The 15533-nt window shown below is 41.8% G+C and overlaps 2 protein-coding genes across 2 annotated transcripts in view; both read right to left on the bottom strand.

Moving 5' to 3' along the window:
* Positions 1–250: 250 nt before the first annotated feature.
* dhx32a (DEAH (Asp-Glu-Ala-His) box polypeptide 32a) lies at positions 251–5878 on the bottom strand. The gene is made up of 11 exons (XM_074663337.1): positions 5252–5878; positions 4432–4625; positions 3450–3822; positions 3145–3378; positions 2965–3058; positions 2567–2716; positions 1843–2034; positions 1574–1714; positions 1278–1468; positions 999–1189; positions 251–881 (listed from the first exon to the last, which is right to left on the bottom strand). The coding sequence occupies exons 1-11, from the start codon at positions 5510–5512 to the stop codon at positions 686–688; spliced, it is 2217 nt and encodes a 738-aa protein (XP_074519438.1). The 5' UTR covers positions 5513–5878; the 3' UTR covers positions 251–685.
* A 2307-nt stretch (positions 5879–8185) lies between these two features.
* The window catches only part of adam12a (ADAM metallopeptidase domain 12a), a 108819-nt gene continuing 101471 nt past the window's right edge, over positions 8186–15533 (bottom strand). The window contains exons 23-24 of the mRNA XM_074663538.1: positions 9629–9792; positions 8186–9551 (exon numbers count right to left, since the gene is read on the bottom strand). Of these exons, the coding sequence (XP_074519639.1) occupies positions 9482–9551; positions 9629–9792 (234 nt within the window). The 3' untranslated portion in view covers positions 8186–9481. The remainder of the gene's footprint in view (positions 9552–9628; positions 9793–15533) is intronic.

The raw sequence follows: 15533 nt of genomic DNA, 5'->3' as shown, positions 1-15533 counted from the left end.
TCTGATATGTACATATACGTATATGTATAGTCAGTGAAAGAAATAGATGTGAAAATGTAAGAACTCGTGCTGTTCAGACTCAATATGGATCACATTCAAGCTAAAAAAACAAATTCAGGTCACTTTTAAATGCAGTGAACAGGAGTTAAAAATATTAAACTGAATTCAAAACTTGAGAATCTGACAATTCTTCCGTTCTTTGCTGTTTTTTTGATTAGACAAATGATTTGTGTATGCCAGTCATTTAAAAAGAAGTGGTATTTCGACCCAACTTGTGGGTTCGGGGTCCTGAGCATTAACTGCAACAAATTACACCCGCATGTCACATAGATGAAAAAAAAAAATCTGTATGCAGCGGCCTTTTTTCAAACTATGAGTTGATGTCACAGAAGCTGTTTTGCTATCAGCTTTGTTTTTCGCTTTCCAGACCAAAAAAAGCAAAAAAGAGCACAGATTGAGGCAAAAAGGAGGTTAGAATCGCTGTATTGGACCACAGCTGAAAAACTAATGACAGCACACACACAACATAGCAACTTGCTTCAGAAACATCATCTGAAAGTGTCAACCTGCTAAATCCGCTGCTTCTGTCCAAAACTGTGACCATCAAAATGACACAAAAGAGTCTTCAATAAGCAGTTGGAAGCATTCAGTGATATTACAGTCCAGATATTTACATTTAGAAACATCACTGAATCACACATCTGTCGTAGGTCTGAGTGTTCACCTCACAGCTGCTGTCAGCACCACTGCTGATTGTCAGGGCTTTCTGCTTCTCTTTACATTTCCTCGAGCCATCCAAGTCCAACATGTCCTGCAGTATGTCTTTACTCTCACTAGAGGGCAGATTGTAGAAAAAGTAGACTGGTGCCATTTGTATGAAGCTGAGAGAGAAGAAAGAGCAAGAGTGAAGCTTCCACTAAGACAGAGAGATTTTTAAAGCATTACACTGATGATAAAAACTAAGCTTTTGTTTTTCAACTGTGTGAGGACTGACTTACACTTGAGGGGAAATTTCAGAGACCGTCCTCATGCAGTTGTTCTCTGACAGAGTGTACTCATGGAAAATGACCCACTCCGGAAGCCCCAGTTTGTGTGACTGAGCCCCGTAGCAGGAGAGCGGGTTCACCTGTGCCATGTGCTTGTGTGTCAGAATGAAGTAGTTTCCTGAGCCGTCCACATCTCGTGCGATCTAAAAAAGAGGAAACACAACATAACACTGTAGATACAGCTGAGCTGCTGGAGGCTGGTTGTTCGATACGGATGTTGCTTCTTTGTACCTGCATGAAGAATCCAGCCAGCAGAGCTCTCTTGATGTTGAGGGTGTTTGTTTTGGTGCCAAAGGATGGCTCAGAGATGGGAAGCTCGATTCGGTTCAAGGTGTCAGTCAGCTCAGATCTGATGGCCTCGGCCGTCTTTAGGGCAGAGTGATCCAGGAAGTAGTCCTTGCACCACTTTTTGGCGCTGAAGTCTGGGAAGAAAAAGCACCAGATGGAGCTGGGTCACTTAACCACTCAAACTCAGGTAAGGCATCTGTGGGAACGGGAAATTGTGCGCGTTAACAGCTGGGTCTTACATTGTTCCCTCTGGCTTTGTTTAAAGGCGTTATAGATATTGATGAGTGTGAAGTGATCTCCCTCTGGGTGCTGGAACTTTCTCTGGCACTGGACTGCCTCATGGGTCATACCAGTCGGCAGCTTCAGGAAGCAGCTTGGAGCTTAAAAACAGAAGGTCAACTTTCTTGAGATGGTTCTTAACAGAGCCCATCTACTTCAAAGAATCTGCAACCTGAATGTAGTCTGGCTTTTGTTATGGGCTAATGTTGAGCATGCGGCTTGTTTGTACCTGCCAGCATCGCTGCGATCGTCAGCATCTCACTCACGCAGTCAAACTCGCAGGATGCTAGCAGAGCTTTGGCCATCTGGGGCTCCAGGGGGATTTCTGACATTATGATGCCGATTTCTGACAAGTTGCCATCGTCATCTAAAGCCGCAAGGTAGTCCAGCTCCTCCAATGCCTGCATGAGACCCTCAGGATCTGGAGCAAGGAATTGAACAAAATGGAAAAACAAAAACAGATTGTTTTAAACTGGACGACTTTTTCTTGCATGACTTAAGCAACTGTTGCAACCACTTAAAAACTGCAAATTCCCAGAGGGAGGCAGCAGTCGTGGTACCCAAAAATGGCTTCTTGGTCAACAAGTTCAAAAGATTCTGCTGGAGTACTGAGCAAGCAGAGTACATTTGGCCTCTGGTCGATGGTCATTGCACCAGTCTGCTGCTGCCCAAATGAGACATGTTGTATAATCACTAATGAGCTGGCCTCTTGTTGCCTCTTCTGTTCATGTGAGGGTGGAACAGAGCTCAGACAATAGTTAGTAGCAGGGTCCCGTCAGCTCTACTTAATCATGGCTGACTGGTCCCAAATACTGGACCAGGCTTCCTCTGGCCAAAAAAGGATCCCTCCCATGTAAACCTCTCATCAGGGTGGGAACATGGTGTGAGAATGAGAAACATGAGTCTAAAAATGTTTTTATGGTGAATTTGTTTAACTTGACTTGCAGATCTACCTGGTCTGTCGATGAAGTCGCACTGCCCGAGACCGGCGATCTGCATGCGTTTGAGGAAAAGGACGGTTGGTGTGATGTTGGACTCGAGGATGTGAGGAGAGTTCTCAGCAGGAAGCTTACTGTCTTCTGGATACAGGCAGAAACATTTACCTGAGAGGAAAGAGAATTTCGTAAAGAGATGAGTCCAGCACGTAGATAAAGTTTGAGGTGATTTCTTTGTTCGCCATTCCCAGAAAAGATTTGGCAAATGCATTTTTCCTTACAAATGTGGCTCAGTTTAAAAGAGAGATAAACAGGCTCTCCAGTGGTGTAAGATTTATTGCCAAGAAGCAACAAAGAAATAATCTACCAACACAAACTTCCTTACTTTTAGGCAATACTGGTTTTGTCAGACATACCTGTCGGTCCGGAGAGTTGCTCACGTACATCTGCCTGCCACTGACTGATGGGTCTCAGTACCTCTGAGTGAGCTCTTATTCTTGGATTGTACACCTGAAAAGTCAAAACATGGCCTTTACAATCCTCAGATCACCAGTCTCAGGTGGATTCTTTGTAATATTTTGTTGAACATGGCTCACCATCTTCTTTTGGACTCCTGTGTTGATGACAAAGTTGACAGACTCTGTATCTGACCACATATCCTCCCCCTGTTGCGTAGAGAGGAAAACCCTCCTGGAGAGCCCTGCTTGCTCGCTCAGGTCAGGGAGTAACCGTCCCTGAATAGGGCACAAGATGACAGGGACCATCTGGCCCAGTTCTGCTCCGAGCCTGGTGCCTTCCCGCTGGAGGATGGCGTGGGCACAATGAACCTCCTAAAGGAGGGGATGAGGAGAGTCACTTTGGTCCGTTGAAATAGATAATGAAAACTGCCATGATCTCTTACCTCGTCTGAGGCCAAAAACACAACAACGTCTCCATCTTCTTTGGTTCGGTGCAGCTCCAGCACCAGCCTCAGCGCTGAGTAGAAGTAGTCTTTGTTGCTGCTGTTGCTGTGGACCACTTCTGTAGCAGACGGCGCCTGTACACTGATGAGCGGGATGCTGCCAAAGTGGTTCAGCAGCTTGTCGGTCATTGGGGGGACGGTGAGGACCACTACTCTGAGCTCAGGCCTTTGCAGCAGAATGTCTTTAAGGAGACCGAGCAGGATGTCAGTGCTTACTGCTCTCTCATGGGCCTGGTCTATGACAATGACCCCATAGTGCTCCAAGAAAGGGTCGGACATCATCTCTCTCAGAAGCATATCGTCAGAGCAGTACCTGAGGGATGAAAGCCAGAACCAGGGTTAAAGGTGGAAGAACTGTAGGGACTGGGAACGTGTCTTGGTGTCACAGTAAAGCCCAGTTTCTACCAAGTGGTCTAGTATGGATCAGTAAAGTTTGGTACGGGATGGTTGAAACCTGATCCTGTTTGCGTTTCCACAACCGTGTCCATCTTGGTAGGCAGAGAGTAAGTTAGATGCCGATAGATGGATCAGCTACGCAAGTAGCATGACAGAATAGCAGCGCAACACAGTGTACCCCGCTAATAAATCCAACAAAGAAGAAAAATGATAGAAGACATCCATCATTTTGTCTTCTTTATGATTGGCATGTGGCTCTTTGTTACAAAGCACAATCAAGCTGTCACACAGCAAGTGACGAGTCTTTCAATCAATCAACAGACTGCAGAGTTTGTAACTCTACTTTCTGGGGTTGGATTGGTATGTCTGGACTTCAACAGAAGGATGCCAAAAAAGGGGACCGTACGGGTCACTAATTTGGGGACCTGTTCCAGTTTTAGTCAAAGGAAACGCCATGAAATGCTGTACCGAGACGATCTTAACTGAACCACTTGCTGGAGACGGGGCTTTCAAGATTTAAACAGACCTCAGAACAGTGTCCGAAGAGCAGCAGGTCTCTTGAGGGATGGTATAACCCACTTCATGTCCTATGTTGACGTCCATTTCATCTGCCACGTGTAACGCCAGATCTACCGCCTGCTGCCTGCTGGTTTGTGTGCACACAACCCTGCCGTTCTGGTACTGTGCAGAGAGACAAAACTCTGCACACCACTGCGGGATCTGAAATGAGAATCAAACATTACTCTTCAGTTTCAACTCAACAAACTTTGTTTCCAACAGTGAGCCTCCTGTTAGGGTTGTATCAACAGCTTTTGTTGAAGCACACAGCAGAACAAACAGTGACAGGAGATATTGTATGGTATTATCGCTCATCATGCAAAATTGCTTTGGCAGCACAGAGCGGCTTCAGCGGATCAGGGCTTATAGCAGCAGGAGGTCCCCCCTTGCTGAAGCCTTTGTGAAGCCTGGCTGTCAGGAGCTTGGACAGGCTCGCAGTGATAACAGCATTTGCTGAGCTGGACAGCATGTTCACACAACAGGTTTACATACAGGCAATGCCTCGAAAAAATGTCAAACAGACCCTGGGAAACAAACTAAGCAGATAAAACACTCTATAAAGGGTTAAAACAACATTACAATCAAATAAAGGCTAAAGGCTGAGAGGGTAGGACTGAGCATGTGTCAGACTGAATGACAGTCATTCTAATTGGGTTATGCTTTGGTATTTGGGTGCAGTCTGGAGGATTTCTCAGATGGAACACTGAAAGGAGACAAATTATTCTCTGTCCTGTGTATTTAACCATGATCCTCCTTTTTAAAAGAATAATTATTTTCATTATTCTTACCTGTGTGCTCCTCCCTGTCTTCGCCGTCCCAGACACAACAACCAGCTGATTCTTCACCAGAGCATCTTCAAACTCCTGCCTGACCTTCCACACAGGCAGACTCTTCCTCTTCTTCAGTAGTTTGTAATAACGTGAGGAAAAAGGCAATCCATCGAACTGGTTTAACTCCAGATCATCTCCAAAGCCGAATGAATCCTCCTCTGGACATTCCTCACTCTCTGTGTGAACGTCAGCCTCAGCGGAATTCTTTTCCTCCGACATGACACAAGCATGTGTTTGATAATCCAGACGAGAGCGCGCAAAGGTTTCTCTACCACTGCTCCATTTGGTTGCTTCCGTCGAAAATATTATGTTAAGTCTTGGTATTGAACCTTCTCTTCTATTTTTGAAACTTTATAAAACTAGAGGCCTGTCTGACAGGCTGCCTGAGGCTGTCCTGTTCGGGGCTGGCTGACGTGTAGTGCGCACCGGCGCGTAATTATCCCCAGCGTGGCCTCACACGTGTTTTGATTTGCTCCATGTTCAGGTCCACTGAGCTGTCATTAATCTTCTGTCAATGCAGAATCATCGCGTAACAACGGCCATGACATCATTCTGGTCAAATAAATCCAGAAACGCAGCTTCCTGTCCTCATGTCCGCGTAACTGGCTCACTTCACTTGTACTGGATTAATCCTCTGTAATGCGAGCAGCGGGTCAGCGGGCAGGGGCGTGTCCACACTTTTTTTGGACTGGGGCAGCCCAATTGGGGCACTGGCTTTCGCGGGAGTTGTTATGACAAATGTGTGGTATAAAATAAAGACACGTTGCTCTGTCTTTGATCAACAAGTGTCTCCTTTAACTGCTACCATTAAACTGTCATATGTGATATTCCTTCTTATCATTTTTTTAACCCTGCAAAGCCTGACCCACAAAAAAAAAAAAAAAAAAAAAAAATTAAAAAAAATTCTAATAATCTAATTTCAAAGTGTGGATTGCGATTAGGCATATACCTAGAAGAGAGACTTTTTCAAGATCATTTTGAAACTCGTCACAGCCCCTTTTAAGGACTCGAACAAATAAATATGCGTTAAAAATATACATTGTGTAGTGTGTACTTGTTCATGCATAGGTTTCTCACAACTGCCTCTGAGGTAAGAAGCTGAGGCAAATACTTTCACAAGGACAACATACAGGAAGATAAATGTAAATAAAACCACATACTATATACCTGGTAAGAACAATTTAGGGTCCCTTACAGAAGGCTACACCACAGAGATAAATGAGAAGATTTTACCAAGAAGAGAAATAACTCGGTAAACTCAAAATATCCCACAATAAAAGCAACAATGTCATAAACGTGTTTGGCATACATTCCCAGATTCTCTTTAAGATTAGTTAAACTTTTATCAATAAAATCAGTTTCAGGTGTTTTATAGATGGTATTACAGGCCTACTACTGGGACAGGATAAAGTAGACAGGCAATGATACACAGGTGGCACTGGTCAAGTCTGCAGGGGCTCCAGCAGATGGCGCTCTCTACTCACAAAACACCATCAAAGGGAGGAGAGTTCATACATCCTATTGGAAGTTTACAAGGATTTTTCAGTTTTCTTTCACATCCCCAGGCAGCAAAATTAAATTCAGGTTACAGACTGCTGTAAATGTAAGATTCATTTGTACAAAAATGAGTAAAAAATCAGTTAGTCTTTTTTAATCCTTCTAAGGGTGCTGAGGTGTTCCCTTGCTTCATTTCAGGGCACCTGCCTCACAAGTTTTTTTTTTTTTTAGTTGCTTAGTATTTTGTAAAAGTTTAGCAAATAGAAATATTAGATATTATTGATATTACAAAAAGACAAAACATTGAACATGTATGTAAACACAATTTTATCTGACTTTTATATTGCAATACCTTCCAGGAAATTGCTTTGACAAATAGAGATGTGTGCCTTAAAGAAATGAATCCTTATGTTAAAATACTAAGACGTTATGTTTTTATGTATCTCAGGTCTGTATCTTGTCATTTGTGCTGCTTTTTATCTGTGAAGCACTTTGGTCAACAACTTCATTTGTTTTAAATGTTATTTATAAATCAAGTTTGAGTTGAGTTGAGACTGTTATGATGTGTTTATTGTTTGAGGATTGCATTGGGTTTTCAGGCATATGGGAGTAATCTGGCTAAAGTATGAAAGAGAAGAAGAAGAACAACTCTTACCAAGATGTATCTCTGTGCTTATAAAGCTGTGGATTTTTTTAAAATGATGTATGTTTCACTTTGTGTATTCATTGTATGCTGTATGTTAACAGTTGCAGCAGCTCTCTCTTCGTTGTTGTTTTTTCATCTTTTTTTCTGTTCTTTCTGGTTCCCTTTGTATGTGGAGCCTGTCATTACTTTTTATGGTTCATTAGTTGGCCATAGACACCAAACTGGTTGCATCTGCAGTGGTGTTTTGACTTTTTTTTGCTCCTGTGTGTGTCCAGAGATTCTATGTGTAACCGGAGTTGTATTGTTTACACAAGATTTCACCTGTTAGCAGCCTGTAGCATGTCAATTCTAACTGGTGCTGGAGCTGGTGTTCCCCGCAAGCTGAAGAGAAAGAGGCGAGAACAAGCCAAGCTGTCAACTGTGATGGATTTTTTTACTAGTTGACACTTTTTATATATTCTTGAATGTTTTGCACTATATACTTTCTTGTGTTGCTGCTGTGACTCTGAATTTCCCTTTGGGATTAATAAAGTACATTGTAATCTAATCCATTCTATTGTATTCTATGTTTTTCAACTGAGCATAGAGCTGATGGAGAACATTTTTTTTAAGAGATTATCTTTTTGTTTGTTATACATAAAACAAAATTTCCAGCTGTGCAGAAACAAAAGAGGATCAATAAGGAACAAACTCTGACAGTGTTAGAAAAACAGTTTTACTAGTACTGCTCAAGTGTTCAAAATACGATGACAACACTGACATCTGACGTGTTTTCTGTACAGATGATGTATCAAACAATCATTATATAAAAAAAGCATTCTCCATGGGATTGTGTTCACCTGTAACACAACGTGTGAGAAATACAACGGACAATAACGTGCAGTCAGGTGACCGCCTGTTTGTTCATGGACACACAGAGCATTGAAAAAGCATATAAACAAGGCAAGGCATGTACAGCTAGTGCAGTATTATAAAGACAGGGAGAGAGCTGTATCAAAAGTAACAAAAGTCAGCCTACAGATTCTCAACAAAAGGAAATGTTGTTTTGATGAGAATATACATGAGCTGTTTTGCAGTCCAGTTGACAAACACGTCTGCTTTCACTCTGATGAATGAAACATGGTTAAAAAAAACAGAATGGCTTAAAATTGAAAAGGAAGAAAAGAAAGTTCAACATGACTAACTACATGTGCATACATCCTTTACCAGTCCTCACATTAACACAGTGAGTGCTTCCATGATGCCTGCTCAGTCAGAGCCTTTACAGAGTCTTCATTGATTCCATGATTTATTCACACCAGGTCCAGGCACACAAGGAAATCATAAAAACACACAACCTTTAGCAGAGCAGTATTTCAGAGTCTGATTCGCCTCGTTTTGGATGCATGTTGAGCTCATACCTCTGTACGTAAACTTCTCAGGGCTTGTAAAATGAAATCAGTGACGTTTCTCGGTTACTTTCTTTGAAATAAAAAATGTAGAGACCAGAACTTCAACCGTCTCTCAGATGCAGCAGGAGCTCTTTTTCCTCTTTCTGTTGTTTCAAGCCTTATCAGATGGGCTCAAATGAGAGAGCATGAACCTCCAAGTGTTTTCTGAAGCCATTGCACAAACTCTTTTTTTCTGCTCCCAAGTAAAATCAAAAGAATGAAACTCGTTCCCTTCATTAAAAGACATTTTCACAGAAACATTCCTGTAATCACAATTTCACAGATCTGTTTTTTTCCTTGAATAAAAATCTCCTCAAGCACTCCACCTGGTGAACATGAGTTGATTAAAAAAAATGCTGCAAACACAAATTTAAAATTCTACTTTGCTACCGTGTAGTAAAAGTGTCTGGCACAGTGCACTGCGTGGCAATAAATACAGAATATAAATACTTTACATGTACCTGAGCGCAGACTCGTAGCACCGTTTAGAGACAGAGCACCAAAAAGGGACACGGCACTTCTCCTGATTCTCAGAGAAGCCGCCAATTTTTAAGGTTTTCAGAGTTTTCATAGTGCAAATTTCTCATCACAACAATGTCCCCTCAGGCCAAAGTCTCAGCTGCTGTATTTGACGTTGGCGATGATGCAAGGCTTTGGTAGTGTCGGGGGCTGCTTGGGACTGGGTCTAGAGTAGAGAGGGAAGAGGGTCAGTAAGAGGTAAAAGCTGCTTTTGGGTGAATGTAACCAGAGGATGGAGCTCACCTGTTTGGACGTGGGAGAGGACGCACAGGTCTGGGTACCCCGGGGACTGACACAGGGCCACAAACAGCAGCAGGCCCCTGCACGGCGGTGGGATTTCGAGTGAGACGAGAGCTCCTCGGGTCAGCAGGGAGGGGTTTCTGAGGAGCACTGGGCTTCTCTAACTCCTGCAGAAAGAAAGATAAACAAGAGTCCAGTCTCAGTGTCTATACTATAGACTGAATAAAACATGTAGGATGTAGGATGTAGTCTCCCGAGCCACCCGTGTGTTTCTGAAACGAAAAATGAAGCACATCAGCTATCGCAGCCATATTGGTAAGGCAAGGGCAAGGTTTCCGCCTACGTGACCTCTGAACTGCCGAGTGAGAAAAAAATTCACTTCCAGAGCCAGCCTCAAGTGGACACTCGAGAAACAGCAGATTCTAGCACTTCAGCATTGTCTCATATTCTTTGACTGGATGGTGCCGCCCTGTCCATACTGGGGCTATTTGAACACTTGGCATGGGTGAAATTACCCAGAATTCATAGTTATCTGACATAACACACAGGATTCCAATGGTAAAAAAAAGAAAAGTAAGATGGAAATAAGAAAAATGATGAGATTAGAAACAAGATGCATGAAATTGCAATCAATGTTTACCCTTTCAAAATAAAAGCATACATCTAAATTGCATACATGAAGAATTTTCATATGTACATTATGTAACCTATTTTTGTCAATTTTGTGGATCTGGGTGACTTGATGATAAAAAAAAGTGTTTTGGTAAATTTTAATCATTTTTTGATGACATAAAAATAAGGCAGTTGATTCCTTTAGACTTTAGCTTTGTGCTCTCCGTTACTTTCTATGTGATGTCGGTTAAGTCCAAAGGGGCTTAAAAAAATCTTAGTTTTAAACTTGCTCAATAAAATGTTTGTACACTTCCAGGAGTTTTCAGAGTATTTTTATGTATTTATATTAACTTTATTTACCTGGCCATATGCATGTGTAAATGTTAAACATTTTGGTTTGTTATAAGCAAACATGTCTAAAGAAATATTTTTGAATCAAGTTAATGGCAAATGACAAAAACAAAAGAAGAACCATGAAAATTGTTAAAAATATACAAAGCAAATTTACAAATATTACCAATAATCCAATACTAATATTCCTTAGCCACAACTTTTTTGAAACATTTCAGGAAACTTTCCTGATATTCACCTGAAAATTTTCGACTTCTTTGCAAACCTTTTCAGTGGTAAGTAGTCGTAAGTGAGAGGTTACAAAGTGTTGTCCAAGTTATAGCATTCTAAGCCATTTCAGACTTATGCACTCAACCATTTGGCAGGTGACCTCGGTTAAGTCTGTAAGGGCTAAGGAATTAGGGTTTAGTGGAAACATTGGGATTCAGCCAATTACTCAGAATATCCACCAGATGGCACTCTCAGTCAGATGACGAGCGTTCTTAAGGCGGCAGCCCTCTCCATGAGAGGGACACAAAACTCCTCCAAAAGGACAAAGATGATAAAGTCCCGCTCCTTCCCTTCTTTTTCAAGAGAAGGATCCTAGAACAGAGGAGAGGAAGGAGCCAAAGAAGTAAACCTTTGACCCCACCCAACTATAGGACTGGATCTGTTGGTGTAACTTGAATATGATGTCAAATCTGAATGCTGCCACTTGAAAGAAAATAGGCATAAAGTGAAGTTTCTAAAGCTGTACGAGTCTTTTCATGGGAAGTCTGCGTCGTTAATGTAATATTACCAATTCTTCGTCAATCTATACATTTCAAATTGTCATTCTTTTGTAAACAAAGCCAAATCCTGACCAAAGTTAACTTAATGTTCTGAAAAAGCAGAATGTTGTGACTGTCTATGAGACCCTGCACAAGGCCGACTCAGCTCCATCCAAAAATATCAGAAAAGTTTCAAAAAGCACTTCAGTGAAAATGGCACAAAGTGTCACTTCAACTCCGACTTAAAATACTCAAACCCACATCTCAAAAATCCAAGTCTGTGTCAAAAAATGAAATCCTTCGTCTCCGTCAGGTAAAGCTCTCCTTTCAGACCTCACTTCCCGGCCCCCAGCAGAGAGCTTTCAGTGAGAGGGGAGTTAAAAAAAGGCTTTGTCAACATCTAAGAGCTGCCAAACAGCTGCTAAAGACGCTGTGGGTGAAGTCGGCTGCCAACAGGCTTCACTTTCAAATTTACACGCTGACACTAAGAAGAGACGGAGGAGTTACTTTCTAACGTTGAGAAAGAACAAAGATCTGCAGAGCTCCACCTGACGAGTTGGTGTAAAAACTAAAACAGTGTTCTTGGAGAGTGTGGAGTGACATATTTACGACTACAACTATTTCCACGGTGACATTTTACTTTCCCCTCCATGAAAGCGGTCAGGGTTGGAATGACGTTTTTAACACACATTTAATAATCCCCATCCTGATGTGGCATCTCTGCATTTCTCTGACCTCAGCTCCCCTGTGAGTCGTTATTACTGCCAATGTCCTTTGACGTTAATATGCGACTCCTGACAAAAATGACAGATCTCATTTTGAGCTCAAACTCGATGCTGATTTTTTCTCCCAGATTTCCTCGGTGTCCCCGTTTGCACTTCTGTATAGGGCTGAAAATCATGATTGCTTTCAGTGATGATTCATATCTCAGTGTCTTTGTCTGTATGATGCCAATAAAATCCTATTAAATGGTCCTAAGCAAATATTCATCTCCAACTGATTTGGCCCCTTAGATATATCCATATTTGCAGTTTTAATCAAAAAGCTGAAATTTGTTGGATTTAATAAGACCACTGGCCCCAAAGTGGAGGTCTTGACTCTTTGAGGGGTTGTTAAATATTGAACTGGGTGTCATAAAATAAATGTCTCCAAAATCAAAAACTATTTACAAATATTAACCTGAACTGTGATTTCTTTACTGTATCTCTTTATCCCATCTTCCCTGACCCCTACCCTCATCCTTTCATTTTTCTAACTCTTCGCCTTTACAGTCATCCTGTATCCCTACAACTCCACCATTACCCTCACTCATCTGTTCTCACAACTCATATTTAGTCCTATTCAACCTCCCTGAAACTTAATTCCTCCTTAACCCAACATCCCTTGCCTGTTACCCAACCCTTGATACCTTTCCCTGAAGGACCAGGCACTGAGGGCTGGGAGGAACAGGAAGTTAGGAGCACGGGGTTCAGAATGGAGGGTTAAGGGTGTGGGATGCAGAATTGAAGGGTTAGGGTTACCCTTTGTCCTTAAACCTCCATTCCTCAACACATACCCTTGACCCTTCATCCTTTCACCCTCTCTTGGCCTTAACCTTCGATTATCTGCCCCTCACCCTCAACCCTTTAACCCTCAACCCTGGCACCTTGACCATCTCTTGCCATTAACCTTTCATTCTCAAGTCATGGGCCTTTTTCAAACTGGCCCCTGCACCCACCCCCTCTGTGACAGAGTGCCTCCGTCAGAAGTCACAGTCACAGCTGAGTGAAGTGCCCGTCATTGAGCTGTAGGGTACAAATAAAGAAAGCTTGGGGACAAACTTCCCTCTGTCAGGTGGAAACAGGTACTGTGTGTTGTAGGAGCAGCAGTTATCACCTTGAGATTGGAAAATGTACGCTTTGGCATTTAAGGCATCTTCTACTGTTGATGCATAAGTTAAAGGTAAGGGTTTTTTTAAACCGATGAATTATCCTGTGATGTGTAATTTGATATGAATTTATTTAATTTACTCATAATGTCATAGAACTAAATTGTCCTAAATTGTCCTAAATTACAAAAAACTCACTCCCAAGCTTCATTGGCTGTTTTTTTTTTTTTTTTACTGAACAGCTTCTTGTTTTCAATAGGGATGCACAATATTGGATTTTTGCCGATATCTGATATGCCAATATATCGAAACCCCTTTTGGCCGATACCGATAATCACAAGTTTGTTTGTTTTTTTCACTGTAAAGAAAGATAAGTCTATCCTGGACTGGAATTTATATGTTACTCTTATTGTGACGGTCTTATTTGTTTAGGAAACACACATAAAACAAGACAAAAAACATTTGATTTTACCATAAATAAGAAATGTATTATTTCTCAAACTCAAGACATTCAGTATTGAAATACAGAAAAATAATTCATTTAGATCACATGAACTTTAAATGTACAATGCATTTTTAAACATAACCAAGTTGCATTTGATTATTTTAGAGCTGCTGTAACAACCTGGTGACAGACACAGAGCTCTGCAGTGCAAATAAATGAAGTGCTACATTTTATTTAAGGAGCTTATTTTTCAAATGGAAAATAATAATAATCCTAACTGAATAGCACCTTATCGGCTGTGCCTATCGGCAGAAATTTTCATAACTGCCGATATTGTGCCGGTAATATCGTGTATCCCTAGTTTTTAATTCTTGATTTAATGAAACCTTTGGTTTTTGAAGCCGTCCCTGTGAATATAAAACACTTATAAATAAAACACATCAACTGTTTTCTGGACTAATGCAGGATAGGCCTTTTTTTGATAACCAACATCATGAACATTTCAAGTTGTTTCGGACAGACTTGAAGTAGCAGACCCTCCTCGAGGACGGACCAAGTGGCAACCCCCGGTCTAAGAATATGAGACAATGCGGAAGTGCTACAATCTGCTGTTTCTTGAGTGTCTGCTTGAGGCTACCTCTGGAAGTACCGGATGTCACATACACACCAAGCCAGAAAAAAAAAGTTTTCAAAACAGAATTCAACCTATTTACAGCCTGGTTCAAAAAATGTCTCCTGTCTGAGTCGCTAAGTTTACTATCAGCACCCACTGTACAGTGGTGGATTTTTTTCTAACTCTGCGGTTCAGAGGAGCTCACAAGCTTGCCCAATGAGAAGCACAGCTCAAGTTACATGGCTGATGGGCACCCTATAGCTGTACATAAGGCCCTTGCCCATTCCAATATGGCTGCGATTCCCAATTTGCTTCATTTTCCGTTTCAGAAATAGACCGGTGACATCAGATAGACTACGTCCATGTTTTATAAAGTCTATGGAACAGGTAAACGGAGGAGTAGTGGGTAAGGAGAGGGTGTAGCGGCCGGTTCGGTCATCCCTCTACCCCTTGTCTCACCCTTTGACTCTCCTTACCTTCTCCTTGCCTAAACCCTCAATCTTTTGCCCCTTTTCATGAACTACCCAGACCTCTACCTTTTTCCTGAACCCTCAACCTTAAACTTAACCTTCACCCTTTCACCCTCTTGACTCTTCTCTGAACTTTTGAGCCTTTACCTCTTACCCTAAACTCTCCAACCTTTTGCCCCTTATCCCTTGATCCTTGGCCTCAACTGTTAATTTCTCACCACTTGATCCCTAAACCCTCTGTCCCTCAACTTTTACCATCATTCCTTCACACCTTGTCCATTACCCTGATCCCATCTTTTAGTTCTAACCTTTTATCCCCTCATCCCAAAACCAAAACCCTTATTCTTTTATCCCATTTCCTGATCCTAAATCATCATTTCCAAAAACTCAGGTGTGATCTTTGAATGGGAAACCTTTGACACTGATTTGACCATGCAAATGTTCTCAGTGAACCCAGTTCATTCACTCATTTGTTTTATAAAGGTTGCCTCCCTGCTTATATCAAGACAAGTTATGGTATTGATTCTCTGCTATATCAGTCTATTCATTGTGTTTTGTTACCGTGTTTTCCTACCGTCTTTTTGATCCATTCTCACCCTCTGAGGCTCTCTCCCTGACTCACCCACAGAGTACAAGTCAAACCGGATTAAAGGCAAATAAGAGTCTTTGAGAATCAGTGAGTTAGAGGGATTTAACAGCAGGAACCTCCGCCTTTCTCTCCCCTTCAACTCTGACAGCCTGCGATGCCAGAGCTAAACTCCATGGAGTACCAGTGGCAGCGAATTTACCACCCTGCGATAT

The sequence above is a fragment of the Halichoeres trimaculatus genome, unplaced genomic scaffold (genome assembly GCF_033239565.1).
Source record: "Halichoeres trimaculatus isolate MK-OKI-2021-1 unplaced genomic scaffold, fHalTri1.1 fHalTri1_scaffold_23, whole genome shotgun sequence".
In the NCBI taxonomy this organism is placed as follows: Eukaryota; Metazoa; Chordata; class Actinopteri; order Labriformes; family Labridae; genus Halichoeres; species Halichoeres trimaculatus.
This window is presented reverse-complemented; position numbering and strand designations above follow the sequence as displayed.

What these genes read in the sequence shown, in the direction of transcription:
- dhx32a (XM_074663337.1), bottom strand. Translation starts at nt 5,512, where the DNA reads ATGTCGGAGGAAAAGAATTCCGCTGAGGCTGACGTTCACACAGAGAGT. An exon ending in TGTTTTTGGCCTCAGACGAG is followed by an intron (nt 3,379 to 3,449) that starts GTAAGAGATCAT and finishes CCCCTCCTTTAG; the next exon opens with GAGGTTCATTGTGCCCACGC. An exon ending in CGACTTCATCGACAGACCAG is followed by an intron (nt 2,035 to 2,566) that starts GTAGATCTGCAA and finishes TCCTTGCTCCAG; the next exon opens with ATCCTGAGGGTCTCATGCAG.